At 49.9% G+C, this 25,937-nt stretch overlaps 10 protein-coding genes across 10 annotated transcripts; 5 read left to right on the top strand and 5 right to left on the bottom strand.

The window, feature by feature from the left end:
- Nucleotides 1-1,825: 1,825 nt before the first annotated feature.
- Nucleotides 1,826-3,448, top strand: N7533_006113 (glycoside hydrolase family 71 protein; the record flags this gene model as incomplete). Its single annotated transcript, XM_057102763.1, has 1 exon — nt 1,826-3,448. The coding sequence occupies one exon, from the start codon at nt 1,826-1,828 to the stop codon at nt 3,446-3,448; it is 1,623 nt and encodes a 540-aa protein (XP_056962393.1).
- Nucleotides 3,449-4,187: 739 nt separating this feature from the next.
- N7533_006112 (Rag GTPase GTR1) lies at nt 4,188-5,271 on the bottom strand (the record flags this gene model as incomplete). The annotated part of the gene is made up of 2 exons (XM_057102762.1): nt 4,188-5,001; nt 5,078-5,271. The coding sequence occupies 2 exons, from the start codon at nt 5,269-5,271 to the stop codon at nt 4,188-4,190; spliced, it is 1,008 nt and encodes a 335-aa protein (XP_056962392.1).
- A 900-nt stretch (nt 5,272-6,171) lies between these two features.
- On the bottom strand, nt 6,172-7,895 carry N7533_006111 (URC4/urg3 family protein; the record flags this gene model as incomplete). The annotated part of the gene is made up of 4 exons (XM_057102761.1): nt 6,172-6,255; nt 6,310-6,905; nt 6,979-7,468; nt 7,560-7,895. 4 exons carry the CDS (start codon nt 7,893-7,895, stop codon nt 6,172-6,174), a joined length of 1,506 nt encoding a protein of 501 aa, XP_056962391.1.
- Nucleotides 7,896-10,824: 2,929 nt separating this feature from the next.
- N7533_006110 (single-stranded DNA-binding protein) lies at nt 10,825-11,477 on the top strand (the record flags this gene model as incomplete). Its single annotated transcript, XM_057102760.1, has 3 exons — nt 10,825-11,117; nt 11,239-11,327; nt 11,425-11,477. 3 exons carry the CDS (start codon nt 10,825-10,827, stop codon nt 11,475-11,477), a joined length of 435 nt encoding a protein of 144 aa, XP_056962390.1.
- Nucleotides 11,478-11,920: 443 nt separating this feature from the next.
- On the bottom strand, nt 11,921-13,465 carry N7533_006109 (pheromone receptor; the record flags this gene model as incomplete). The annotated part of the gene is made up of 3 exons (XM_057102759.1): nt 11,921-12,275; nt 12,339-12,852; nt 12,907-13,465. The coding sequence occupies 3 exons, from the start codon at nt 13,463-13,465 to the stop codon at nt 11,921-11,923; spliced, it is 1,428 nt and encodes a 475-aa protein (XP_056962389.1).
- An 845-nt stretch (nt 13,466-14,310) lies between these two features.
- On the top strand, nt 14,311-15,928 carry N7533_006108 (uncharacterized protein; the record flags this gene model as incomplete). Its single annotated transcript, XM_057102758.1, has 2 exons — nt 14,311-14,687; nt 14,806-15,928. 2 exons carry the CDS (start codon nt 14,311-14,313, stop codon nt 15,926-15,928), a joined length of 1,500 nt encoding a protein of 499 aa, XP_056962388.1.
- Nucleotides 15,929-16,499: 571 nt separating this feature from the next.
- Nucleotides 16,500-17,600, top strand: N7533_006107 (Dcp1 family protein; the record flags this gene model as incomplete). The annotated part of the gene is made up of 1 exon (XM_057102757.1): nt 16,500-17,600. One exon carries the CDS (start codon nt 16,500-16,502, stop codon nt 17,598-17,600), a length of 1,101 nt encoding a protein of 366 aa, XP_056962387.1.
- A 292-nt stretch (nt 17,601-17,892) lies between these two features.
- Nucleotides 17,893-19,203, bottom strand: N7533_006106 (bifunctional triacylglycerol lipase/ester hydrolase; the record flags this gene model as incomplete). Its single annotated transcript, XM_057102756.1, has 4 exons — nt 17,893-17,954; nt 18,021-18,262; nt 18,325-18,509; nt 18,571-19,203. The coding sequence occupies 4 exons, from the start codon at nt 19,201-19,203 to the stop codon at nt 17,893-17,895; spliced, it is 1,122 nt and encodes a 373-aa protein (XP_056962386.1).
- A 1,024-nt stretch (nt 19,204-20,227) lies between these two features.
- On the bottom strand, nt 20,228-23,579 carry N7533_006105 (SMEK family protein; the record flags this gene model as incomplete). Its single annotated transcript, XM_057102755.1, has 8 exons — nt 20,228-21,243; nt 21,304-21,471; nt 21,531-21,804; nt 21,833-22,332; nt 22,397-22,744; nt 22,790-22,839; nt 22,901-23,187; nt 23,466-23,579. The coding sequence occupies 8 exons, from the start codon at nt 23,577-23,579 to the stop codon at nt 20,228-20,230; spliced, it is 2,757 nt and encodes a 918-aa protein (XP_056962385.1).
- Nucleotides 23,580-24,476: 897 nt separating this feature from the next.
- N7533_006104 (DUF914 domain membrane protein) lies at nt 24,477-25,937 on the top strand (the record flags this gene model as incomplete). Its single annotated transcript, XM_057102754.1, has 3 exons — nt 24,477-24,706; nt 24,830-25,020; nt 25,102-25,937. 3 exons carry the CDS (start codon nt 24,477-24,479, stop codon nt 25,935-25,937), a joined length of 1,257 nt encoding a protein of 418 aa, XP_056962384.1.

Here is a 25,937-nt window from a genome sequence, read left to right as displayed (position 1 = left end):
GCACTCAACTGGGCACGCCCCAGTGCAGTAATTCGCGGTATCGAGGGTTTTCATGTGTAGAAGAACTAATAGAATCCCTGCCACCGCACGCCGATACGGTAGAGGAAGTCCAATGGAAGCAAAAGCACGATCAAAATCCGATCTATCTCAAGTTGGCCTTGGAGCAACCGAGGGGGAATTATTTATGACCTTCGGTTTACCGCCGAGCTATAATTACATCAGTGTTGTTGTAACATCTCTCCTCAGTAATAAAGCCCGAAGCAACCTATCAACTTGAATAGGTGAATTTGATTTATCCATATCGAAACTGGAGCTGTTGGTTCATCAGTTAATCTCCGAAGACCGAGAACAATTCACGGAGAAGCTTCAGGCTTGGGCATGTGCCTCACCTCTAGTCATCATTAGGACTGGCTTCGCACATATTCTGCCCAATCAATTCACTCCTGGCCTTCGACTACTTTAAGCCTTGGTATCACTTTGGGGTGTTCAGTAGGTAACACAGATAGCCTTCCCTCCGCTATTTCTAGGAATGCGTTTAGGTAGGTGATACGTTGCACAAGAACGATAATTTGTAGGGTTCTCCCTCTATCATTTGGACTGAGAATGCTTGGGAGCCCGGATTTGATTTTCACTGTTCATTGGGTATTGCAGATTTACGTGCAAGGTTTAGGAGAATATTGAATAGAGGTCATCCTGTTCGTAGGAATCTAGATCTCATTCCATTTATTCAAGAGTATACATAGTTCTACAATCTACAAAATGTTACCATCCGTAGGTATTGGAACCTTGGCATCGAGAAAGAAGAATACAATCCTGAAATGAACAGAAAACCACTAGAAGTAAAAGGCAAGGTAGGGCAGCATTGCGAACCGGTCAGTACAACTCGACGGCATAGAACGGTACGAACTGATATCTACGCAAACATTCGGTTAAAGCTCTTCAAAGATACCCTATCTCCCTGAATATGGTATTTTGAAACTGTCTCATCCAGCCAAAGCAAATTATAGAACGTCTCCTCCCCGTCTCCATCCCCATATTCCTCCAATCTCCGCTCTGTCCAGTATCCGAGTTTATGCTGCTTCCACGCAAGCACCGGAGGTACACAGGAACTGGATGCAATGATCCGCTCCCATCGGAACAGAAGAAGCACAGACACAGAAAGAATGGATACAGGTATAAATAAACTCGGACTGTTCGCGGCGGCAGATGAGACATGCATGTGATTGGGTAAAATCCGTTCGTTCCCTCCTCTTGAAGCCTATCTTCGCAACATGAACCTCTCCACGCATCCTGATCCCTGCTTTTTTTCTTTCTTGCGTCGGATCTCTCCGGAGAAATACTGCGCCTCTGTAACTCATATGACTTTCCGAGGAACTATATTGAGCTGATCTTATCATTTGTAATAACTATTTTGCTAAATTATCTTACCGATATCGTTCAATCAAGTTGACTCTACGTTTGCTTAAATCATTGAGTTGGTTCTTAGCAGCCTCCCTTTCTGTCTGACACAAGAAATATCTCCAAAGCAAACGGAAGATCATCTATGCTGAGTTAAGAATGGATCTGACAGGATTCCACCTGTCAAGGCCTTTGGTCATTTTATACCACCTATTATGGCTAGCATGCCATGTGTCAGCAAAAGCAGCTTTTGCCCATTTTATGGTAATGATTCTTTCTACTCCTGTTATTCACCATACAAATCCAAATCCATCTGACAGATATTTGCCTCCAACAGACAGCAAATACAGGACTCTATGAATTATCCGACTGGAAACACGAAATATCTCTCGCCCAAGATGCCCACATCGATGCCTTCGCCCTCAACATGGCCAACGGCGTTGAATCCAACGAAAGATCAGTAAAGAATGCCTTTGAAGCAGCAGAGAGTCTAAACTTCCACCTATTTTTCTCATTTGATTACGCTGGTAACGGATCCTGGCCCCAGGCTCAAGTAACCGCCCTCCTGCAAAATTTCTCTTCCAGCAAGGCATACTACCGTTACAACGGCCAACCATTAGCGTCGACATTCGAAGGCTCCGAGAGCGCAAAGGACTGGATCGAAATCAAGAGTCAAACGCATTGCTTCTTCGTCCCGGACTGGTCGTCCGTCGGGGCTAAGGCAGCCCTAGAACTCGGTGACGGTGTTGCGGATGGGTTATTTTCATGGGAGGCTTGGCCGTCAGACGGCCGGATGGATACCTTTGGCGATGCTTCTTATCTTAATCCTCTACAAGCGGCCAAGAAACCTTATATGATGCCCGTCTCGCCGTGGTTCTATACGAACATGCCTCACTATGATAAGAACTGGGCCTTCCATGGGGACGATCTGTGGTATGATCGGTGGGTGGAGGTTACATTTCTCGAGCCGGAGTGGGTGGAGATTATCTCGTGGAATGACTATGGAGAGTCGCATTATATTGGTCCGCTCAATGAGAAGGGATATGGGGTGTTCACTGCTGGCAATGCACCGTATAATTATGCGCGCAATATACCACACGATGGGTGGAGACTGCAGCTGCCATTCGTGATTGACTTATACAAAAATGGTACGGCGTCAATTACAGAGGAGAGTCTGGTCGTGTGGTATCGTGTTCAACCTAGAGATGCTTGTTCAGGAGGCAACACAACAGGCTCTGCGATCAAAGAGCGAGCAAACCAGGAGAAAGAAAAAGAAAAAGAAAAAGAAAAAGAAACAGATACTGATATCTACCTGGAAGACAAGATATTCTTCTCCGCCTTACTTGCCTCCAACGCCTCGATTAAAGTGACCATGGACGATTTGGAAAAGAACGCCCACTGGGAAGACGAACCCGATGGCGGGGTGGGCATCTACCACGGAAGTTTTGCCTACGACCCCAAACATCTCGGAGAACCCACCATCACCGTCTCGCGCGATAAGAAAGAAGTAGTCCAGGTGAAAGGCCGAGCCCTGACTACAAGTTGCCCCAGCGGGTTTGCCAATTACAATGCATGGGTTGGCAGCGAGACATCGGGCAAGACTATACCCGCCGTGTCACCAGAGCTCCCTCTCTCCAAGCAAGTCTGCATCAAAGGGTCAGGCAGGTCAAACTTTACAGAACTATGCGAATTTACCTGCAAATATGGCTACTGCCCAGTCGATAATTGCTACTGCACGGCCATGGGAAGCGCCCAGGACAAACCAAAAGCAACTAAGGATAAAGGGTCCCCAAGAAACGGCGATGACAGTTATGAAGGACTGTGCTCTTTCAGTTGCTACTATGGGTTCTGCCCTGAGAAATTCTGCAAATTTCCGGGGATGACACATACTACTACTAAGTCTAGCTCCCCTTCGCCCACTGGTACTTGTAACCCACGGAGTTCCGGCTGTGCACACACGAATGAGGGAAGTAGGACGGATCTATATTTTGGGTTTTTGAGCGTTCAAGTTCTTTTTGGGGCTTTTCTCGGGATTCATATGTGGGTCTGATAAGGTGGTCTTCTAATATAGAAAAAGCCATGACCATGACCATCTGCAGTCACTCTATGTCGATTCAAGTTTCTTTTTGGTACCATAGCGAGGTTGTTGGCGTCGGCATTTTTAGGGCACTCGTGGACGATATGAATAGTTCCGGCAGGTCCGTGTGTAGCCTATGAAGCTGTGACTACTCATAGACTTGCGGTACCACCTGGGCAGTCACTAATTAAGAAGGATTTCCAAGGAACAGATCGTTGACAATATTGTAATTTGGTCTGCTGACTGAAGGATTTCACCACTGGCAGTTTGGAGTAGAGAGACCTGCTGTGTATCCGTTAACCATCCGTTCGACAGCAGGAAATGTGACACAAATAATAACCTTCATTTGATATTGTAGTCAACGGGATTCATATACGAACGTATAAAAGAACGAGATTAGAAAAATGCCAGAAGGGTATCTCGATTCTCACTAAGCACAGGATCCAAAGACAAACAACTTGAAAGAAAACAAAGTAGCAAAAGTGAAATTGAGATAGAGAAAAGAATGCACAAATCTTAAATTCATACCGCAACGCCCTGCACAGCGCCCGTGGAACTTTTCTTGCCAGAACGGTTTTAGTTGGACCAAGCCTCTGCAGAATGCCGGCTATACACGATAAAACGCTAAAAACGAGACATCACAAAAATAGAACCCTTCCCATAATCCAGTATATACCCATGAGAAAGGAAATTGACTGGAGGGTACATCGGGTTATGCGGACCCATTGGTCGCATGGTCGTCCGGTGTTTCAGGTGGCGGCAACGGGAATCCATCTGTTCGTCCGGCGGCGGCGGCCTTGGAGAAGCCCTCACGGGCAAGCATGGTGTTTAGGACGGCGCAGTTGTAAGCTGCTTCACCGGGTGGCACCACAAGGAATATATATGTGTTGTCTGTGAATCTACCAAGGAAGATGTTGAATTGGGGGGTTTTGGTGTGCATAACGACGAAACCGGCTGAGGCGGGAGTGGTGCTGGTATTGCGGGCGGCGCAATGCTTGAAGGCCTTCATGATATTGGATAGACGTTCGTGGCGGTCGAATATCGGGTTCAAGTCGCCAATCTCAGATGACACGGAGGTCACTGTAAGGAAGGTGGATCGCTCGAAGAGAATGACTTCCTCGGCGTCGATTTTCTTTGCAAATGCCGAGAGGAACCGTTCAATCACAGTTAGATTTGGAATGAGCTTGTGTACGATGCCAGCCCATGCCTTGTACAAAGATTGATCCCAGATGCTACTGCCAAAGGTATCGACGCGGAAGCCCTCCGAGCGGGAGCGGATCAGGGCTGAGCGTTCTTCATAAATGCGTTGGCGGTGCTCGCCTTGGATAAGATCCATCTTATGTACCAGGCAGAAGACGTAGGCATTCGGGCTGAATTCACGTAGTGCATCGATTATTGCATTGTAAGTGTCCATGTCCCGATCGACTTCACGGGATTCAATGTCGAAGACATAGATAAGGACGGCGACGTCGGAGAAGATGTTGCCGCGCTGAGAGGCAAGATAGGTTTCCATAAATGCATCTTGTCTATAGTTGCGAGAGACAACTGGTTAATTTTCATAGTCTCCAAGCTAAAATCCCGCAGCTCAGACGAAAAACTTACCCTCCGCAATCCCAAAGATTGAGAGTGAGGTTCCCCATGAACTTCACATGGCTATGCTCCACATCAATGGTGGCGCCGAGACGTCGGACATCCTTGGCGACATAGTTGCTGAAAATGATGGAGCGCATAGAAGACTTTCCCGAGCCGCTCTTGCCCATCAATAGGACCTTTCTCTTCTTCTTGCGGGCGTCCATTGTGTCGATCCTCTAACGGTTGCTGCTGAGCTCGGATGCCCCGCAAGAAGCGGGGGCCACTCGGGTAGTTCTGGGAAGCGGCTGAAGAAGCTTGCTGGTTTATATGGAATGCAGGAAGACCCCAGATGTCGATTTGGAGAAGTGAGCTTGTAGGAAGGGGATTTCCTTGAGGAATTGAAGACACCAAGAGCGGGGGAGGAGAAGAGGGTAGCTCCAGCCTTCGGCGCGGAGTGCGGAGTGAGTTCTGGGACGGATCAACCTTACCCCGGCCACATGCGGTCATGTGATCTGTGATTGTGGAGGTTGGAATGGGGAGATGATTGTGATGATTGTACCTACCAGGGTTTCTAGGCAACCTATATACTCTAATGATTTGGAATATTCACAATTAAGCTTAAACCATACACAGGTTTTCTTGAATAAATAATGACGTGAATTCGTGGACATCCATGGTTGAACCCGCAAACCGAACACGCCTTGAACCGAGGCAACGAGTGTTACGACATCGAGTGCAATGCATTGGGATATTGATGTTTAGTAAACATAGCCATGAAAAAATTCACAGGAGAAGTGAAGTAAAAAAAAGATGGAGAAAACAGAGTGAGGTAAAAATCTGGCTGTCACCTATATGGGTAGAAAGTGGTATCCGGAAAGAAACGCAGACGTGTGCAGTGTAGCACACCATGCAAAAGGCCTCAGTCGGAAGAAGTGAACCGAGAGTTAGAGCGTAAGGAAGAAGAAGAGAAACAAGCAAAGAAACGAAGAGGCCAATGATGAGAAGTGAGAAGTTCAGGGTCGTCAACAATTCATAAGGACCGGCACCAATCGAAAGAAAAAAACAGGTGCGATCGGTGCCGGCTAGGTATCCAATCATCCATTAAACTCATGCATATTAGGGCATTAGAAGACAGTGCCGTCAGAAAGGATCATAATAGGAGGCTCTTTTGTGTTCGGCCTGGAGACTTCGGCGATTTCACGACCGCCCTGGGAGATGTTAAAAAATGAATACCCAAAGAAAGGAGAAGATGTTTGACAAACCTTCCAAGAACCAGCCTCAAGCATCTGAGCCAGTGAGAGCTGCTCCTCCGACCCAGTAAGTCCGAGCTGTTTATTTACTTCTTCAAGCAGCTCGTCCAAGAAGCCCACCGTGGCAGCCCGCCACTCCACGATGACATCGTCATCAGTCGAGAACAGGGGTACGACCTCCATGTTCGGCTGACCCTTGATCTGGGCATTTTGCTTAAAAGCCTGGATGCCGCGTTCCATATCTGCTTGCTTTAAACTCAACAGTCCCATGTCGATGAGCAAGCCGCCATTGCGGTACTCCGGCAGGCCGGTCAAGAGCTCACTGCCATGGAAGTAGATGTGCATCAATTTGGACATGGGGACCATGATGGAGTAGCAGAGCCATTGAGTCAACTTGTGGAACGGGACAATGCTTTCCCACGTCTGTGCAGGTGGGGATTTCGGTAAGTCGGAGCATTCCCAGGCGTCACCAATCGATACACCATCGATCTGAGTGCGGGATGCAGGCCAAATAGAAGATAGTCCGTCCATGAGGACCGTCCATAGAGTGGTGATCGGGACAATAGGGACGGAAGAAGCGAGAGTCGAGGTGTGGCCGAGCAGGTAGTCTATTTAATGGATGGATGTTAATTGACTGGTCAAATCGCTTCCCTTGCTATATTGATATGTGTGAGCACTCACCGAGCATGTTTCCAGGTCGAGCATCTACGCCGAAGAAATCCTGGTTGTTGAGCGCATCTGCTAGACGCACCAAGAGACCTGCACGACCTTCAATTCCGGCCAGCGAGTTCTGATCCGAGTGCTGCATCCCCTTGGCCAACTTCTCAACAGTGACTTTCTTTAATCCGGCGCCATCAACCTGACACGGCTCGGTCGGGTCACTGCTGAAGAGACCAGATTTGAACATCTCCAGACTGGCCACAGCCAATCCTTCACTCCGGGAGTAGATTTTGCCGGACTCCTTGGACTTGTAAGACCACTTGGTACCTGCGCCCGCGTCAAGCAGCACGGAGACCACAAATAGATCAATCAATCGACGAGTTCGTTCTTGAGCATCAATCGAGCTCGGCCAGGATTGAAGTAACTGGTTAATACGAGGACGACCCCCGACATCAAAATGCTGCCATCGGCCATGTGGAGGAATGTTTTCATATTCTGGAGCATAGTCGCGCTGTCTGGGGGTTAGCATGTGGCCTAATCCGAAGTGATCACATGGGGGAGTGGTCCCCAGAGGTTAAGGGGTGTTTATTTTGTTTGTTTACCTTGATGATGGAGACGATGTAAGAAGCGGTCGCTTGGAACTTGGAGATGTCGACATCAAAATGGTTGAGCTGATTGTTCTTTGCTTTTTCCAGGACAATGGTGGCACGATCACGTACGGCGTGAATGCTGCGCAGATAGGCGGCGGGGTCCAGGGCAGGGTCCGGGGGTCTAGCGATGGGCATTTCGGGAATTGAAGCGGGCAGGCCACTGCCTTTGTACCCGGGGGATCTGAGGGAAGTGTTGGAGTTGCGGGCAGAATTGACGGAGACAAAGGAATCCTGCTCGTCCTTGTCACTTTGGACAGAGGCCTTCGAATTGCGCTTAAAGAGGCCCATTGCGCAGGTTGATCCCGGGAGGTCAAGTGGAGAAACGGTGATAGGTGGAAGAGGGGGATGCAGTTGCTCCCATCCAAGTTGACCAAGACCTTTTCCCACTCAAATATTTGTTTGGCGTATGTATGTCTTTGTTATTATTTTTTGGTGTTATTTTTGGGGGGGAATTGTTCTGGTGCCAGTGGTTTGGCGATTTTTTATCCCCTAGCAGTCATGGGCGGGGCGGTCGGGCTGTTGGAATCTAGGTCGGTGTTCAAGTGGGGTGGGGAAGAATTAATAATTTGATCGAGGTTGCAGAGGCGTCTGAGAGGCGTATGAGAGGGGGAGGTAGAGGTAAAGGAGAGGAAGGAGAGGAGAGAGAGAGAGAAAGGTTGGAAGTAGGAGAGAGAATGAGAATCCCCTGAAAGGAAAAAGGTAGAGCGGGAGGTGGGGGAGAAGGTTGGAAAAGAACTCTCAGAACTCTCAAAACTCTCGATCTGCAAAGAATTGAGGGAACCAGGGCCAGGGCCAGAACTTAGACTAAAAGACTAGTGTTGGCCAGAACTATGGAACGCTGGATCTGTACTCCGTAAAGATATCTTGGGTACTCTGGATACTAGAGCACTAGTATAGATCGTACCAGTCAAGACGAAGACATACAAGGATCGTCGCGGTACAGAGTATGGTACCCTAATTATTGACTAGTACTAGTGGTGAGTACATACTCGTCACAGTGTTCAACTATGGCTATAGCTATAGCTATAGCTGTAGCTATAACTACTAGTATAGCTAGCTATTACTATCACTGTCACTTGTGGAATTCACATGTTCCTGTCTCCCCCGATCCTCCACGGCCGTATTCCCCAGTCAGCACTAGCATCGGGATGCAAGGGGCGGGGATCGCTTAATATAATTATGATTCTTATAGGTAGTAATTAATATGAATATTTGTACTCCGTATTTGTATTTGTATTTGCATTAGTACTAATATTCCCCATGCTACACCTGATCCCATCTCAATATAATTCCATGCAACCAGGATTTCCCCTGGATTATCGGAACCAACATTCCGACTTGTTATACCCTCTCCCTATACAGCGTAATCAACTACCTAGGTACCTTGTACAGTGTACTCCGTAGTAGTAGAGTAGTAGAGTACTTCTTAGTACCCCTCTACTCCGTACTCCGTACACTCCCACCACTCGGTATACTCCGGGCTAATGCGTGAAGCACGGACCGGCCAACCTGTCGGGTCGTTTCAGATGGTCGAACGGTCATTTCGGAGATTTCTGTTCCTGGCCTGTGCTGGCGAATCCTGTGGTGGCGACAGTACTAGTATTAGTGCCTGGGTACTTTTGTTTCGGTGGTGACTGTTCCGGAGACTTCTAGATTCGAAGTTGCGAAGAAAGCTGCTAGCTCGAAAGGGATGACAGCTGCGAGCACGAGCATCCCCGTTCGTGTCAGGGGTCCACCGAATATCTCCCTCCAATTCGTTACCGCGCGGCTCCTCTACCCGAGGGGATCCGTCTAGCGGAGTTCAAACTTTTCCGTTTCCCGTCTGGCCCCAGTGAGATCGGGGCTATTACGGTATTTATCATGGGCAATGAGGAGGGGGAGAGGGAGAGGAAGAGGGAGCTGGATACTAGTATAAATACAGTATCACGTTACCATGGATCTATCTATTCAAGTCACTTGAGTACTTATGACCTACATTGATATCTACTACTCGTTCATGCCTAGGTATCATACACACTGGCAGTCTTGTAGCCCCCGTATTAACCGTCTCGCTAAAATCGACCCATCTAGGCCGCCGTTAAGGCTCGGGACGGGAAATGAAAATCCAATTTCCCAATCCCTTGTCGGTGGGAATGCACGGTTCGGTGGGAGGCCCTCATCTCTTGAGGGAACCGCATGCAGAGCTCCACCTGGATTACCCTGCCTGTCATTTGCTATTAAATCCTACTAGTACTAGTATAACCAGAAGAATCTGAATCAATCTAAAATAAAGAATAAAAATTCTTCTCTTTTTTTGGGTCTTGTTTATGTTTATGTTATTCCCCCCCTAGGCTATCGGTATTGTCGTCGACGTCAATGGCTTACAGTTCCCACTACCCGCGCGCTCTCGGACAGTGGGGATCTCGTCTTTCAGACTACTAGTACCCTATGGTAGGTACTCCGTACAGAACTTGAACTTGAACACGGACTCGGACTCGGACGCTTAGATTCCATCCCAACTTTAATGGTCCAGCCGTCGGAACTTGCGCGAGTACGACCTTGTTACGGAGTACCGGAAATGGCGGGCTTGAGGATCCTGCTACTCCGTACTTGGCTGAACAAAAGGACGGTGTGTCCTGGACAGAGTACCCGAGTACACAATGCCATTGTTGACAATCTGTGAAGCTGTGACGGATTAGGAAGGTCGACTCTATATGAGGGTTTTGACTAGTCTAGACCGAGGCGGATTCCTACCCATGCACGGATGTACAGAACTCGATTCATGATGTCAGAACTACCAGCTGAACTGTTCCCTTTGAATTTCTTTAATTTATTATTTCCAACTGCCAATTGGAGGTGGATCGTATGTAGTAGTCTAGTACTAGTACCCCTCGTATCTCGGGCTTAGGCTAACCCTGTCCAAATCATAATCATGCATACGCTTGATGCTTGGTGTGAGCAACGACCAGTCAGAGTGGTCATACCTAGAGAACTAGTCAATCGATCCAAATAACCTTCTGCAGTCATAATGTCAATTTCAATTCCAAGGTCAATGCCAATGTCTATTTCCATGTCAATGCTAACGTCAACGAACCTGTCACCATCCAGCTCCGCAGTCACATGACCAAACGCGCCCGCGCGACTGTCAACGCCTCCTGACTACGACAGGACAATCCCAGAAGCACCAACATCAAAGACGACCACTCCTTCACCTTTCCACTTAATTCAAACCTCCAAAATGAACACTTTCGCTTCCATCCGTCCTTCCTTCCGCCTGGCGGCCTCCGCCCCAACTATGGCCGGCCGCACCTTCAGCTCCTCCGCCGCCCGCTCCGTGGCCCGCATGATCATCACCGGTCGTCTGGGCTCTGAGCCCGAGCTGTCCGCCACCTCCACCGGCCAAGATATCATCCGATACTCCGTCGGTACATCAACCGGAAGCCGTGACAAGCCGCACACCAGCTGGTTCCGCGTCGCGTCTTTCCTGCCCGAGGGCGCGCAGCGGGATTTCATTCTTGGCCTGCCAAAGGGGTATGATTGATGCCCGTCCACTCCCAGCTTGACATCCCAAGAAGGAGGGGAAACAATGCAATGCTATGATAATACAATGGCGTCAAGAACTACGCTAATCATTCATTCTCATCTACTATAGAACCCTCGTTTACGTCGAGGGTGATGCCAGCATGCGCAGCTACGAAGATGCCGAGGGCCGCAAGCAGACCAGCTTCAACATTGTCCAGCGTACGTCTTTATACTATTACCACCCGCTACGATCCTAGCTATATGCGCCCAACAACTGTGCGAAGAGAAATAGTCACTGACTGACCTGATTCCATAGGCCACCTAGATGTCCTGAAGCGCGGCGCCAACAGCGAGGAGGAGTCTCACTAAACGTTCCAATGGATAATTACTTACAACAACACACTTGGTGGGCTCTGATCTGATTGTTTTCTTTTGTTTTGGTGGAGTTCGCTGGGTGGTTGGACTTGAAGATCTATCTGCTTTATTTACTTTGTCATGTATGAGTATACCCTAAATACACCCCTTTCTATCATGATTGTTACGTATGACCAAGACGGGTTGGAATAATTCTGCTTCCAAGGAGGTGGTGGTCATGTAAATCTTTCGTTGTGGAGATATTTGGATTCTTCGAGCTGGTGGGTATGGATATTGACATGATAGTTGATAGCCGGTATGATAATTGCCGAATTTCTCCAGAGGCTCGATTCATATGATTAAACAGATAAAACGCCACGGCGCTCCTCACGCAGATACAGAAAGACAGATAATGTAAAACCTAGCATAAAGCTTCGCCGTGTTGATACAAGACATATCTAAACATGGAGTTCGCTCTGCTGGCTGATTACTTGCTTGACATGAATGAAGTCCTTCTTTTGCGGAGATGGGCTGGGCGTGATATCATCGCTAGCACGACTTTGACTGACGCTCGCCCAAGCATTAGTGTAGACCGTATTTCCCGCTGCGGGCAGATCATTCAGGAGGGTTTCGTCGTTGTGGCGATTGAAGACCATGCGGCGATTGAACGGTAGCCAGCGACGGAACCACGAGCGGGGTGGGCTCTCGTTGCGGGCACGAGGGGGTGAGTATTGAGATTTGTCGATGCTGCCGAGTGTGCTGTCCAGTGTGCTTGCCTGCGACTGCTGGGAGTTGCTTACATCCGATCCATTACTACCAAACCATTAGCCATTGGTGGAATCAGGATATTTGGGGGAAAGGGAGATATTGGCATACCGAACAACAGGGTTTGCCTTCCAGAACAATAGCTTAGATCGCTCACGAATAGTGCCAATGAGAGTGGTCGAGTTTGAGACGCCTGCAGGAGTATCGCTGTTCTGGGTGTCGAGAGGGCGAGCCACGCCAGGGAAACAGCGCCCAAAACCAAGACACCAAAGCATCGTGCGGTAGATCTTGGTGGCATCGCGGCCAAAGCCGAAAAAACCAAAGATCACAAATCCCGCGGCGATCGGAGACCACCGATCAACATACACTTGACCTTGAGTTGGGACTTTGACGATAGTGAACCACGAGGGGCCATGGATTCGACTCCACGAATATGGGTGCCAAGGCAGTGAGTATTCCAGGCTGTAGTAGAAAGTATAGAGCTCTACCGGAAGGATACAGATGAGCAGAGTGAGTCCTAGGAACAAGAGGCGCAGGAATCTGGACTTGTTCAGGTTGCTTTGTGACGAGCGTAGAATCATCCCAAACTCACTTCGGTATCGATGAAGGCGGATAAGAACGAGAACTGTGATCTAGTTAGTTGAATTTCGAATATGCTCAGGGTCGAGATGTGACGAACAGCAGTAGAAAGCTGCAACGAAGCAGATCACCGGCGGCCAGACAAAGCACAAGGCAAAGCTGACCCAGCTCTCATCCAGATCAACAACGCAGCCCGAGATGGCGTAGAGCAGATAGCGGTCCTTCTGCCATATGATATGAAGAGCCATCGATATCGCGGGAAGCAGACAGCAGAAAAGGATGTCCATGATCCGGTTCCGCCAGCGCTGCTTCCTGCTTGGGACCATGGTAGCGCGGCTGGTGTCTAACACAATGGCTAATCCGCGGAAGATGCCAACTAGAGCTCCTGGAACGGCGAAGTAACCTCCTACCATCATCTTGACCTCGATATCACACAGACCGGTACCATCCCATGCCGACTCAAGGTCATCGTTCGGCCAAACCAAGGAGTTGATGATGTTGAAAATGTTCAACAGGATATACCAGGAGACCAGGCTCGTCATTGAAATATTGCGATTCTTCGCATGGAGAATCAGTGGCGTGATTGTCACTGCAATCGAGAGGAAAGATAGAACTGGCAAGAGCACCGCAAGAGGGTATCGAGGGAATTCGGTGGTCATGATGGGGGAATCCATGATCCCAGACCGGTTGGTAGTAGAGTCTTAGTAGAAAAAGAACAGCAAGCCGTCAAGATCGAGCAAGAGCTTGGAGGAGAGAATTGATCTGGGAAGGAGGAGGGGAGCATACCAGCATCCGGCCCTATATCAGGCCGCTGGTCAATGGGACGAGCTCGTTTTGGATCATCAGAGACAGGAGCAAGATGATTCACAGATTTCATGTTGGAGAATCCTAGATCCAAACATCATAGGCAAGACATCACAGCACTGATGGGACGGGATTCCATTGACCGTCTATAGGAAGGCGTAGTGTGTCTCGCCGGGAGAGCATGGTGAAGCAGACCCATGGTACATGGAGGAAGAACCTAGCCATTGAAGTAGACGCAATAGAGGAATTGATCAAAGAGCAATCGAATCCTCAAAGAAAGTCAGGGTTATTGATGTCTGGAAGGGGTCGTTGAGGCCATGCCTAGTTTGGGGCTCAATAAGGTTATTGAGCCCTCAAAGCGGCAATTAACGGGATGATGGTGGAGTTGACTTGGATTGGAGGGCGATGATCGGGAGAAGTGCATTTCCAGGAGATGGATATGGAGATGGCAATGCGAGATACGAGCTGTTTCAAATTGTTTGAGGGGTGGTACTCCAGATGAACAGAGGCAGAGAAGTGATGAAGTGATGAAGTGACGAGATGGCAGCCATTCAGGCAGCACCGCAGCTGCAGATCGACCTCGGCTGCGCAACGAACCCCTCCACTCCTCGCCGTGAACTCTTTTCCACTCCGGCGCCTTCGGCTTTCGCTTATACCATCTCTATGATACAGGTACTTCGTACTTCGTACATGCTTAATCATGGCCGATCCCCCTTCGCCTTCTGCTTCCCGTCCGGCTTTGATGCGCCGCCGTGTCCAAGCGCGTGCAGCCACATTCGTCGAGGGAATGCCCATCCCCGACTGGCCCCAACGTCGTAACTCAACTCTATCCGATTCCATCTCAGAGGCTCGTAATTCTATCCGATCTTCAACTGATGATCTGTTTTTACCCCGTGTCGTCAAAGGCAAAGACCCCGTCGCTACGGAGGAGTCGCATTGGCACTCCACACCACTCGGTCTGGCCCTGCTCCCAGCCATCGCTGGCATTTTCTTTCAAGAAGGAAGTGCATTCGTGACCGATGTGACACTATTGGTCTTGGCTGCCATATTCCTGAACTGGTCCGTTCGGCTACCTTGGTACGTTCTCTCCCTGCTTATCAGCATTGAACTATAGTATGGCTATAGATAGGCTATTCCCATCCATACCAGTACTATACCCCACTGGTAGTTATCCAGACGCTAACGTCAGTACTAGGGACTGGTATCGCTCAGCCCAAACTCTCCATAGAGAGCAGGTTGCATTGAATACAGTACCAGGGTCTCTCGACGCACAATTGAAAGAAGAAAACGGAGACGAAGAAGAAGAAGATGATGATGATGATGATGATGATGATGACGCAGTGGAATCCCCGGGCGATACGCAGCGTCCAAAAGACCACCCTCACCATCACCGCGCATCGGCTCAGGCAGAGGCCACAAAGGAACTCCAGATACATGAACTAGCCGCCCTAGCTGCATGCTTCATATTTCCAGTTGTCGGCACCTGGCTCCTTCACGCCATCCGATCCAGTCTTTCGAGACCTTCAGAGGGCCTAGTCTCGAACTATAACCTCACCATATTTCTACTGGCCTCAGAAGTGCGCCCGTTCTCTCATCTTCTTAAACTTGTGCAAGCCCGTACCCTCCACCTCCAGCGCATCGTAGCATCCACCTCGGCTGAGGACGCAATCGACCACGAAAAGTTCCAAGATCTCACGAAACGTCTTGAAGAGCTCGAAGCGCACATCGCCGAAGCCGCGGCCGCACGGCTCTCCTCATCCCATACCCACACCCAATCCAAATCAGAGTATGGGGAGTCAAGCGACGCGCCGTCTCTTCTTACACAAGCGATAGTCGAAACCCGCCGGGCAATTCAACCCGACATAGAAGCATTAAACCGCGCTGTCCGCCGCTATGAGAAACGCACTGCCTTATCCACCTTAAACACAGACACCCGCTTCCAGCAACTCGAAGCAAGCACCCGAGATGCCATCGCTTTAGCAGCGGCAGCCCAGCGATCTAGCGCAGCGCGTAAACCAAGCTATGCATTCATCCTGGCCGACTGGGTCTGCGCCTGCATCGTCGTCCCTGCTCAACTAGCCATGTCTATCCTCAATCTCCCCGGTCGCGCTGCCTCCTGTTGTGTCACGGCTGTTCGCCGTATACTTGGCCGCCCTGTGCCTATTTCCAGGTCCAGACCCCGGGGCGGAAAGGGCAATAAAAGTTTGAAAGCTGGCAACGGGTCTAGGTTTCGGTCGAAGTCACCTCCTCCACCTCGTACGCCGATTGTGTCCCCACTAGCACAATACATCGCGGGGGCTAAGGAGGCAATTCACTAGGCAGGCCCTGTGAGAGACAAGCAGGTCTTCGCTCGTTTACCAGGTATTTTTCGGGCTATCATTAATTGGGGGCATCGTTGGTGTTGAATATGCGATTCAAATTCTTCATTTCCTTGCACACTCCGCACTGAACCAAATGCGCACTATATGGCAGGTGCATATGTATACATAACTTCATTCTTTCGGTTAAATCAAATGTGAATTTCCTATTCTATGCCCTCGCGTTCACTATTGGGGAAATGAAAATATGAGCATTTGCTATCGCAAGGTGAAAGGTTTAGCCACAACTGACCTAGTGCAGGTTAGTATTAGTGCAGATTACCGATATTGGGGATATTCAGAAACATTACACCACTCGGTATCCTACTAGGTACCCGAAGTTGTTAGGATCAATTTATTCTAGCTAGGTTTGGCTATGGAGTGTAGAAAGGGTAAAGTTGAAGGCGGAGAGAAGAGCTCCCAATGCGATGACGATATGCGGCACTCCGCTCGCCTGACTTTAACAACCTCCAGGCCCACCAACTCCCACCTCCACCACCTCATTTCATCCCATCTTCTACTCTCTGTCAAGATGAGCACCCGCAAAGGTCGAAGGAATAATAACAATCCCCACGGCCATCCCCAACACAATAATCAAATTCAACACCCCAACCCACAACTGACCGACTATGAATCCGACGCCTACTTCTCCGACATGCAACACCAACAAGCCCAAGCCGCTGCTGTTGCTGCAGCCGCAGCAGTAACAGCCGCAGCAGCACCCTCCCGCTCCAACGAGGAAATCAATCTCGCCGTAATCCGCCGCCATAACCCCTCCGTTACCGCTATCCTCTCCCTCGCACCCTACGCCGTCGTCTACATCTTCAGCCCAACGACAAAACAATGGGAGAAGAACGGCGTGGAAGGAACACTCTTCGTCTGCCAACAAACACAAGGGAAACTCGGCGAAGAGCGCTACACAGCTTTCGTCCTGAACCGCCGCGGCCTTACCAACTTCGACCTGCCCTTAACAGACAGCGACAACGTCGAGATAACCGAGGAATACGTGATTCTCAAAGCAGACGAAGGCCTCGAAGGCGAAGCAGGTGCCAACGGGATCGCAGACCCTCTGAACCCTCAACCTCAACCCAACCAAGCAAACGGGTCCAGCCCAGCCGACGTCCGCATCTACGGCCTGTGGATCTACTCCGAGCCCCCGCCAAACTCGACCGCCGAAACACGCACCATCAATGCCCAATTGATCCGCGAATGCGCCGCACACGCCGGAAATAGCCTGAAGATCGCGCAGGATCGGCTCGACGCGATGCGCCAGAACGGCCTCCAAGTTGCCGCGGCTGCAGCTGAAAACCAGACTCCCCCGCTGGAAGAAATCCAGGCTAGTGTGCCGATGGGTCGACAAATATCGCTGAAGGATCTGTTTGGGCAGCAGCGGGCGCATGATGATGGGTGGAGTGTACGCGCGCATCATATGAGCCCGGCGGAGATGCAGATGCAGATGCAAATGCAAATGCAACAGCAACAACAACCCCAGCTAGGTATGATGCCGCCGCCGCCGCTACATTATCCGCAGCAGCATTATCAGCAGCAACAACCATCTCAACCACCACCGCAGCCTCAGGGCGATGTCCTTGGAGACCTGTTCCGCCGAGCGGGTCTAGCGTACCAGGGGTAATGGGAAGGGATGGTCACTACTAGAAGGTTCAAGGTGTTGGTGTTTGGGCTTCCTTTGCATTCGATTCGTAATTTGGATTGGCGCTATTGCACAGCATATCGACACGAAGGCGCGGGAATTGATCTGGATTATTCTTTACAACGCATCGATTACCACTTGCCAATCATTCACGTCGCGCCAACGTACGTTTGAGATACCCCACCGTTGTCGTGGTTAGTCAAGTAGCTAGCTTAAAAAAAACGGCATTCATCCCTGTCGAAATTTCGGGGCTTGACGAGTCCTGGTCTAACGTCTAACTTGATACAATCTCTCCAATCATCCCAGTAACTTTCCGAGTCATGATCTCGTTATGCTCTGTGTGGAATTAGTATCCGAACTCCACCGAGTGTTAGATGGGAATACCATCAAGGCGAAACTTACTCAAACAAAAGGCATGCGGCAGCCCCTCTTCACAAACGAACATCTTCGGCCCAAGTCCATCCTTACTAGTACACCCCTTTAAAGCGATGATCTCATCCCGGGTCTTCTCCGCAACCCAATGGTCATTCCGCCCAAAGTAGAAGAATAACCTAGCAACAGGGTCGCGAGTGGAAGAAACTCCCCAAATATCATCCGACCATTTATCGGTCGTAATAGTGTACATCTCGTCGGCAGCCATGTGTCTAATAGGATCAGTAGGATGAATTTTGCAGGAAGGCAATAAATTGATGATTAAGGGACTTACAAAGCCTGTCGTACACCACCAGGACTCTTTAAGAAAGTAAATGTCGTCTCAAGAGCGTGCGGTGGTGGGTTTTTCATCACGGTCCGAATGGCGCTTTTCAAGATCGATTCCGGGAGAACGAAGGTGAGGAGTCTAGCGAAGAAACTCACAACCAGTGCAAACTGCGGGATTATCGAAAGAAGGGCCTGCGAATCAGATCATATTAGCCATTGTTCAGTAATGGGTTGGTCGTGGTAGAAGCCATACCGTCAACTTTTGTCCCGAGGGAGAAGCAGAGATATCCATCACCGTCGGGAATAACATGATACCGCCAATAATGTCGAAGTCAGGGGAGTTGTCTGCTCCGTCAGACTGAGGCTCCGTCGTGTTTTCACGGTGCCGTCTCAGAATTTCCATGGCCATGTACGTCCCGACAGAATGTCCGATCAAGATTACCTTCTGCTTTTTTCCGGAGGAAATAGTTCGCATCAATTTATTTAACTTCCCCTGAACAAAACAGATCTGTTCTTCTAGGTCGTAGAGCCTCGGACCTGACTCGTCACTCTCATTCTTCCCCTGGGGGCCATTTGCATTGGAAGATGAGGAAGAGAATGATTGCTCGGATGGAGGATCGTTTTGACTCTGTTCAGCCACTTCGAACCCACCAAGACTGCACCCGTAGATACGAAACGAGGTTTCTGATCCGGATTCTGGGAGGGTGCTCTCGTTCTTCGCTTCTTCGCCCTGGTCTGCTGCTAGGTGCTTCGCCAGCAAAGACAGGAAGGGGTGGTAGTAGCTGATCAAGCCGGGGTTGCCCGAGATGAAGAAAATAGTCGTATCAGCTTCGCTTTCATCCCCTGTATATGTGCAGAAGACATTTTTGGTAATCCGGGATTCCATCGCAGTGGGATATTCTGCTATAAATTGGCTATCACAAGATTGGCAGCCTCGTCTTTGTCGTCTATGATCAAGTGGAACACGGCGAGGGGGTATGTATGTTCTGTAGTTGAATTTTAGCAAGTCCCATAATGTCTCTAGCTTCAGTTGCCGGTACCCAGTCAATTGGATGCCCACCTATTCTATTATGCTAAAAGCGAGCTGCGCCGAGGTGTAGTTGGAGAAGGTGAGGTTGCGGAGCCGAGTGGATCCTAGCCCATGTGAGCCGAGTTTGATTTGATGGTCCTACCGGACGCAAGGTCCAACCACGATCTACAACGGCGAACATGCCGACGGATCTTAACTTTGAGATTCCCCTGAACCAGTGGGGCAGCTTCCAATGTTCATGCTCGGATATAAGCCGGTTGGTCTTTTTCCGGGTCTCGGTCTGGGATACTCTGTACACATACGATATAGGACTGAACTGTGACCTATGGCCTATACCCTATAGCCCAACTACAAGACGAATTGTGAGATGCAAGATAGATTGCAATTGGTCCCAACTCCATTCCCATACCCAAAGCTCACTCCCCTGGAACCACCAGGTTTCTAACCCCAGAGAAATAATAAAAAAAGATAAAACAGAGAGAAGAAAAGGCACGAAGCCAATTCCAATGCATTGCCCGGACGCCAGCAGAGCGCAATGTACATCATTCGTCCCACAATTCTCACCATCAGAGACCGCAGGTTTGAGAGAGAAAAAAGCAATGAAAACTTCGCGCTCAAAAGATGAGAAGTAGATGGGGCGCAAAAAAAGCCCGTTATGGGTCGAAGGTGAGTTGGAAACGGAAATGGTGACCGCCAGAGAATGGCAGCAAAATGGCAATGGCAACGGCAGTGGGGTTGAAGGGGGGTTCAAAAGCACAAGCTGGAAATCCCCGCGCTATGTCTGGTATCGAGCTCGAATCAAAACAAGATAGGAAGAAACGCTGCTGAACGTGCGAAAATCAACTCAATGCGCCACTGCGCAGAATTGGAATGAAAAGAATTAACCGTCCTCATCGCCTTGACTGTCGTCTCTGTTCTCTTTCTCGTTGCCGTCGGTCGACACATCTGTGCACAATTTGTCGGCTTCGGAGGCGGTCGTCTTGGCCGGTCCTAAATTGATGGCAATCCTCTTGGGGCCGGCACTGGCAATACCACTCAAGCTACCAACGCCTTTCTCCGAGCCTATTGACCCGATTGACAGGTTCTTCTTGCGGTTGAGAGCCCCGGCACTAGAATTGCTGCTGGTAGAGCTGCGACGCTTTGGTCCCGCCGCGAGTTTGACTAGTTCATCTTCGTCTTCATCATCACGTCGACGTTTCTCTGCAAGTCGTTCTGGAGCCGGGGGTGTCTGGGCTGGCGATGGAGGATTTGAACCTGCTTCCTCGTCGACATCAGCAACCTCGCTCTGGGAAGCGTTTGCAACGTCATCAGGTTTTGTGGTATCCATGGTATCCTCATCGTCATCTTCATCATCATCAGGATAATCCACCAATGGCTTGACCATAAGGGGGGTTGATCCGTTTGGTATTCCAACAGCCAGAGAGCCCCGATCATCTTGAGTTGTCCATTCATCTTCATCATCGTCGTCGCCCGTCTCAAAGTATCGCTCCTCGTCAGCATCCAATCCCTTGACGCCTTGCCAGCGTTGGCCATTCAAGGGAATCCTGCGCGCTGCACCTCCTTCTTCCTGACTGAACAAGGTGGAATCGGCCTCGGCCTCGGCACTGTAGCCTTGGAGCTGCTCAAAGCGGATGCACAAGCTTTGGAATGTGTCCACGTAGGTAATTTGCTCGAGCTTCTCACGGTACTTCTCCACCACGTGCAGTATGAACGGTTTGATGTTTTCCCGCTTGATGAATTCAAATAGCTCAAGACAAGCGGAGTTGAGCAAATTGTCACGCGGCATGGTCTCCAGAACAATGTCCAGAATCAAGCCAAAGGTGTTATTGCGTGTCATTAAAGCCTGGTAGAAGGTATCTTGGAGGCTGATCAAGGTACGAAAGAATTTAAGAGCAACTGCCATGCAAGGTTAGCCTGAATTCCCTGGGGTCATATTTATTATTAACCATGTCTTACCTAGCTTCAGGTGTTTTTGAGGAGCTGTGAGAAGCTGAGCGACTCGAGGAGCAAGTGATTCACTTTGGATGGAATTCCGCGTCCGAAAAAGATGTTGACGAACAAAGAAAGTGAGAATATCGACAAGATGCGCGTATAGCGTAACTTCTTGGAACGTCAAATCATCAACTGGAGATAGGTTAGTGTCAAGGTTCACCGGGCAGGAAAATGGATGCAGGAGATCTCACGGGAGTCACGGCCAGCAAGCTGTTTAAGAGGCTGGAAAATTCGTTTGGAAGACTCGTCGAAGTGTTGTTGAACAAATGCGTCGGAGAGGATATTGGAAGAACGGAGTTTGAAGTAATCGGGACCAGCCCGACCAAGAGGGTCCTGCAGGGGTATCTGGGGGTCAAGCAGGATTTTAATGGCATCGGCTAGTTGGTTTTTGACGCCGAGATCGGTCTCAGCATGCAGCAGGTCTATGAGGGTATCGGTAAGGGGGGGTCTTCTTCTCGTTGACAGCTTTCAACATGTATCCGCGCATCATCACCGGATCATGATCTAGTAGCGCCACCAAGATATCGATTCCGGTTGTGCGCATAGCTGGGTTTGGGTGCTTCACGGCGAATGCGATAACGGCGAAAAGGCCGTGACTGATAAAGTTGGCGAACAGCTGAGCGCGCGAGGGAGCTTGCAGATTCTTCGCAATCGCAGCGCATTGGTGAAGGAATTGCACAGCATCATCCTTCCGCTTGGCGTCGGCATTTCTGGGATCAAAGACGGAAAAGAGTTCTCGGAGGAAAGGAGCGTTCGCTTGAATGTGATTGACGATTTCCATTTGGTTGAAGAAGATCAAGGAATTCAGGACTGAGAATGTCGGATCGTCTAGAATCCGGGCAAGAACCACATCCTTGAGGTATTGTAATCGCCAAGTGCTTCGAATCTTTCTGCGGATCAACGCGTCTCTGATGGGAACGACTTCTTTGTAACGCGACTGGTCCGCTAGATACTGTCGATGATTTGCTTTCAGCGCCGGGAATTCGGGATCATCTGTGTGTATAAGTTTAGCTTTCGCGGTTTCTTCACAGCGATTTGACGAGGGCGAGTCACATACATTCCAGAGCCCCGACAACTCCCAAGATAATTTGGTCTGCAACCACGGTCTCAATAATGGTGTTATCATTCAAGAGGATGAGGGATTTCATAATGTTGCATAGTCGGTGTAAGTCCATCAAGCTTTCAAGATCTTCAGCCATTGTGACCAATGGAACTAGCTTGCCAATGTACTCGTCGCGGATGATGAACTTGGATAGCGCGTCGCGACCGGGTTGCGTCATACTGGCGGCCCGTACAATCTGCTCGATTTCGGCGAGGTTGCCCAATTCTGGGGCTGGTAATATGATCGTTTGGTAGCTTTCGAGGTCATCGGAGAGTGCATCATCTATCGCAGGTGGATCCCCTTCTAGTTAGACACGTCGCGTGATTCAACTTCGGACGATTCTCTTACCGGCAGTTGCTAAACTAAGAAGCTGTTGCTGAACGGTATGCACGAAATCCCTGCGATTCCAATGATGGTCAGTCGGTGTCTCGATGTGGGCGCGCGCGCGCACACACGCACACGGCGGAGAAGTGTTGGAAGTGCCTTACCAGATCACCGCGCATCCTTCGGCCTCTTGGAAACTCAGCGCCATATCCGTGCCATTCTGCTCCGTCCAGACAATCAAGGTCTCTGATCGCGTGATACAAGTCAGTCAAAAGATACTTTATCGTCGGTGATACGAGTTGGGCGGATGCAGTGGGACAGAAACCTTGCTGTTTTTGATAGCCATCCTCCTTAAGGATCTTGGTTTCCAACAAGACACGATTGGGTTCATCTTCGGATTCGACGAATATTCGGGGGATTTCCTAGAATGGGAGCGCGCACGGGGTCAGTTTGAGTCGGGAAGCGAGTGAGTGTGCAGAGGGTAGGGGGGGAGGGGAAGAGGATGGGTGGTGCGATGATGCGATGATCTCATGCGCCCGAGGGGGAGAGGAGTCGCGCGAGGGCGGGCGCGAAGGCGCCAGGCCGCGGAGAGGAGTCGGAGAGGAAGGGAAAGTGGCGGAGAAAAGGCAGAGAGGAATTGACGGGCGAGAGAGAGTCGAGAGAGAGTCGAGAGAGGCGTGAAATGGAGATGGGGTCTTACATCGAGGACCTGGCCGGTGCAGAAACCAGTGCCGCGGTCAAACCAGTCATTATCCCTCAGTTCGTAGACCTTGACACGTTTGCGACCGTCGGGCGGCTGAAGCTCCATGGCCATGATCCGGGGAGTATTGACCGTGGCCTCTCCAGAATGGGCACGCGATGGGGAGGTTGAAGATGTGATGGAAGAGTCTGCGGAGGGGATGACGGAAGGAAAGGTCAAATCAATCTGGAGGATCCGAAGGCTCCACCGGATAGGAGTATCACATACTACTAGTATGGGCAGTCTAGTACCTTAAGATAGGTATAGATATCTAGGTAAATACGAGGTATAATTAATTACTGTTAATTATAATGTATAATTATAATTTATATAATTATATAATAAATATGATCTATACTCATTACCCTACGAGGTAAATATTGTAACTACCTAGGTACTAATAACTCTGGCAGTGGCAGTACCGAGGTGGAGGTACCCTTAACTATATACCTAGGTCACGGTACTTAGGTACTTACCTAAGTACCTTAAGTACCACTACGGAATGCCCAAATAACCTTCCGCCGAACCTTCCATCTACCTTCTGGAGTACATGAAATATGGACACCTGAGGATACTCCTGATTATATACCTGATATTTCAGGTGTTAATTTACTACTGTACCTAGGTACATAGTTAACTATGGTTAACTGTAGTATACCTCCACTCACACCACACTAAACTAGCATGGCAGATTCTGCTACCCGATCGGGAAAGGTTCCAGACCGCGCGCCTTGTTCGTTTTTCTTCCTTCTTTTTTTTTCATTTTTCTCTCTCCTCCCCTCTATTCACCCCTCACCCGATAACGAGCGACTTCTGGGAGTTTTGCGCTCGTCCATTCGGTTAGAAAGCTCCCTCTTCAACCCTTCAACTTCATCCCCCGCAAGCGGCCTGATCTGATCTGCGCTGCGCCGCATATACATCGGATTTATCTCCTCCAACTTGGGACCCCGCTTTTGCTTCCACCCCAGCATCATGTCCAACTCCGACTTCAAAGATCAGGTCACCGTGCAGGCCGCGACTGCCGAGGCCACAGAGGTCATCTCGCAGTCTTCGCTGCCCAAAGATCCTTCCGTGGCGATCGTGAAGAACCCAACTGCCGAAGATGCCTCCTCTGTGGACCCGGCAGACCAGATCGAGAATGAGAAGCAGGGTTTCTGGGCCTTCTTCAAGACCAAGGAGTTTTACATCATCTTGGCTCTAGGGTAAATTCCCCCACTTACTACTTGACCTTGCTGCATTGGTGCCCGCTGAGGCGCCAATCCATGCAACTTCCCACCTCCCCCCCAAAAAACGAGAGAAGATGTATCTGACCATTTGCGATATAGACAACTTCTCGCAATTGCCAACACTTCGACTAGCACTTTCACCACGCTTCTCGGCGAAGAGGGTTGGGCCATCCCCACTTTCCAAACCCTTCTGAACTACTTGCTGCTCAATGCTATCTTCACTCCTTACACGATGTACCGTTACGGCCTCAAGGGCTGGTTCCAACTGTGTTGGCGTGACGGCTGGAAATGTATGTCTACCTTACTCCGCACCCCACTATATTGTAACAAATCATCGGACAGACTAGCTAACTTGAACCTTCTCCTATCAGACATCATTCTTGCTTTCTGTGACGTAGAAGGAAACTACTTTATCGTGCTGGCATACCAATACACCACCATGCTGAGCGCGCAACTAATCAACTTCTGGGCAATTGTCGTTGTCGTCTTCATTTCATTCCTCTTCCTGCGCGTGCGCTACCACATCTCCCAAATCGCCGGTATCGTCATCTGTATCGGTGGAATGGGCGTACTGATCGCCTCCGACCACATCACCGGCACAAACGGCGGAGACGTTTCCAGCGGCCACCAGCTCAAGGGCGACCTATTTGCTCTCCTCGGCGCATCCTTCTACGGTCTCACCAACACCGCCGAGGAATACTTCGTCAGCAAGCGTCCTGTGTACGAGGTCCTGGGCCAACTGTCGTTCTACGCCTGTATTATCGACGGCGTCCAGTCCGCCATCTTCGACCGCGGCAATTACCACACTTCTACCTGGGACGGCAAGGTCGGGGGCTACCTCGTCGGTTTCACCCTGTGCCTGACGCTGTTCTACTGCTTGGCGCCGCTACTCTTCCGCCTGTCCTCCGCGGCCTTTTTCAACGTCTCCATGCTCACCATGAACTTCTGGGGCGTCTGCATTGGCGTCAAGGTCTTCCACTACAGCATACACTGGATGTACCCCATCGCCTTTGTCCTGATTATCGTCGGCCAACTGATCTACTACCTCGGTCAACGGGCCATGGCCGAGGCGCGGAAGCCGTGGCTGGGTAAAAACCAGGAACGTGGCGTGGCAGGTCTTTTTACTGCGAAGCAGCGTATCGAGCATGTCGCGCCCACCGGCTCGGATCCCGAGCGTCGGCGTTCTGCAAATGATAGCACTGTCTAA

This window comes from Penicillium manginii (assembly GCF_028828005.1).
Source record: "Penicillium manginii strain IBT 31320 chromosome Unknown utg000004l:1.0-7231830.0:1.0-7236170.0, whole genome shotgun sequence".
Classification (NCBI taxonomy): Eukaryota; Fungi; Ascomycota; class Eurotiomycetes; order Eurotiales; family Aspergillaceae; genus Penicillium; species Penicillium manginii.
This window is presented reverse-complemented; position numbering and strand designations above follow the sequence as displayed.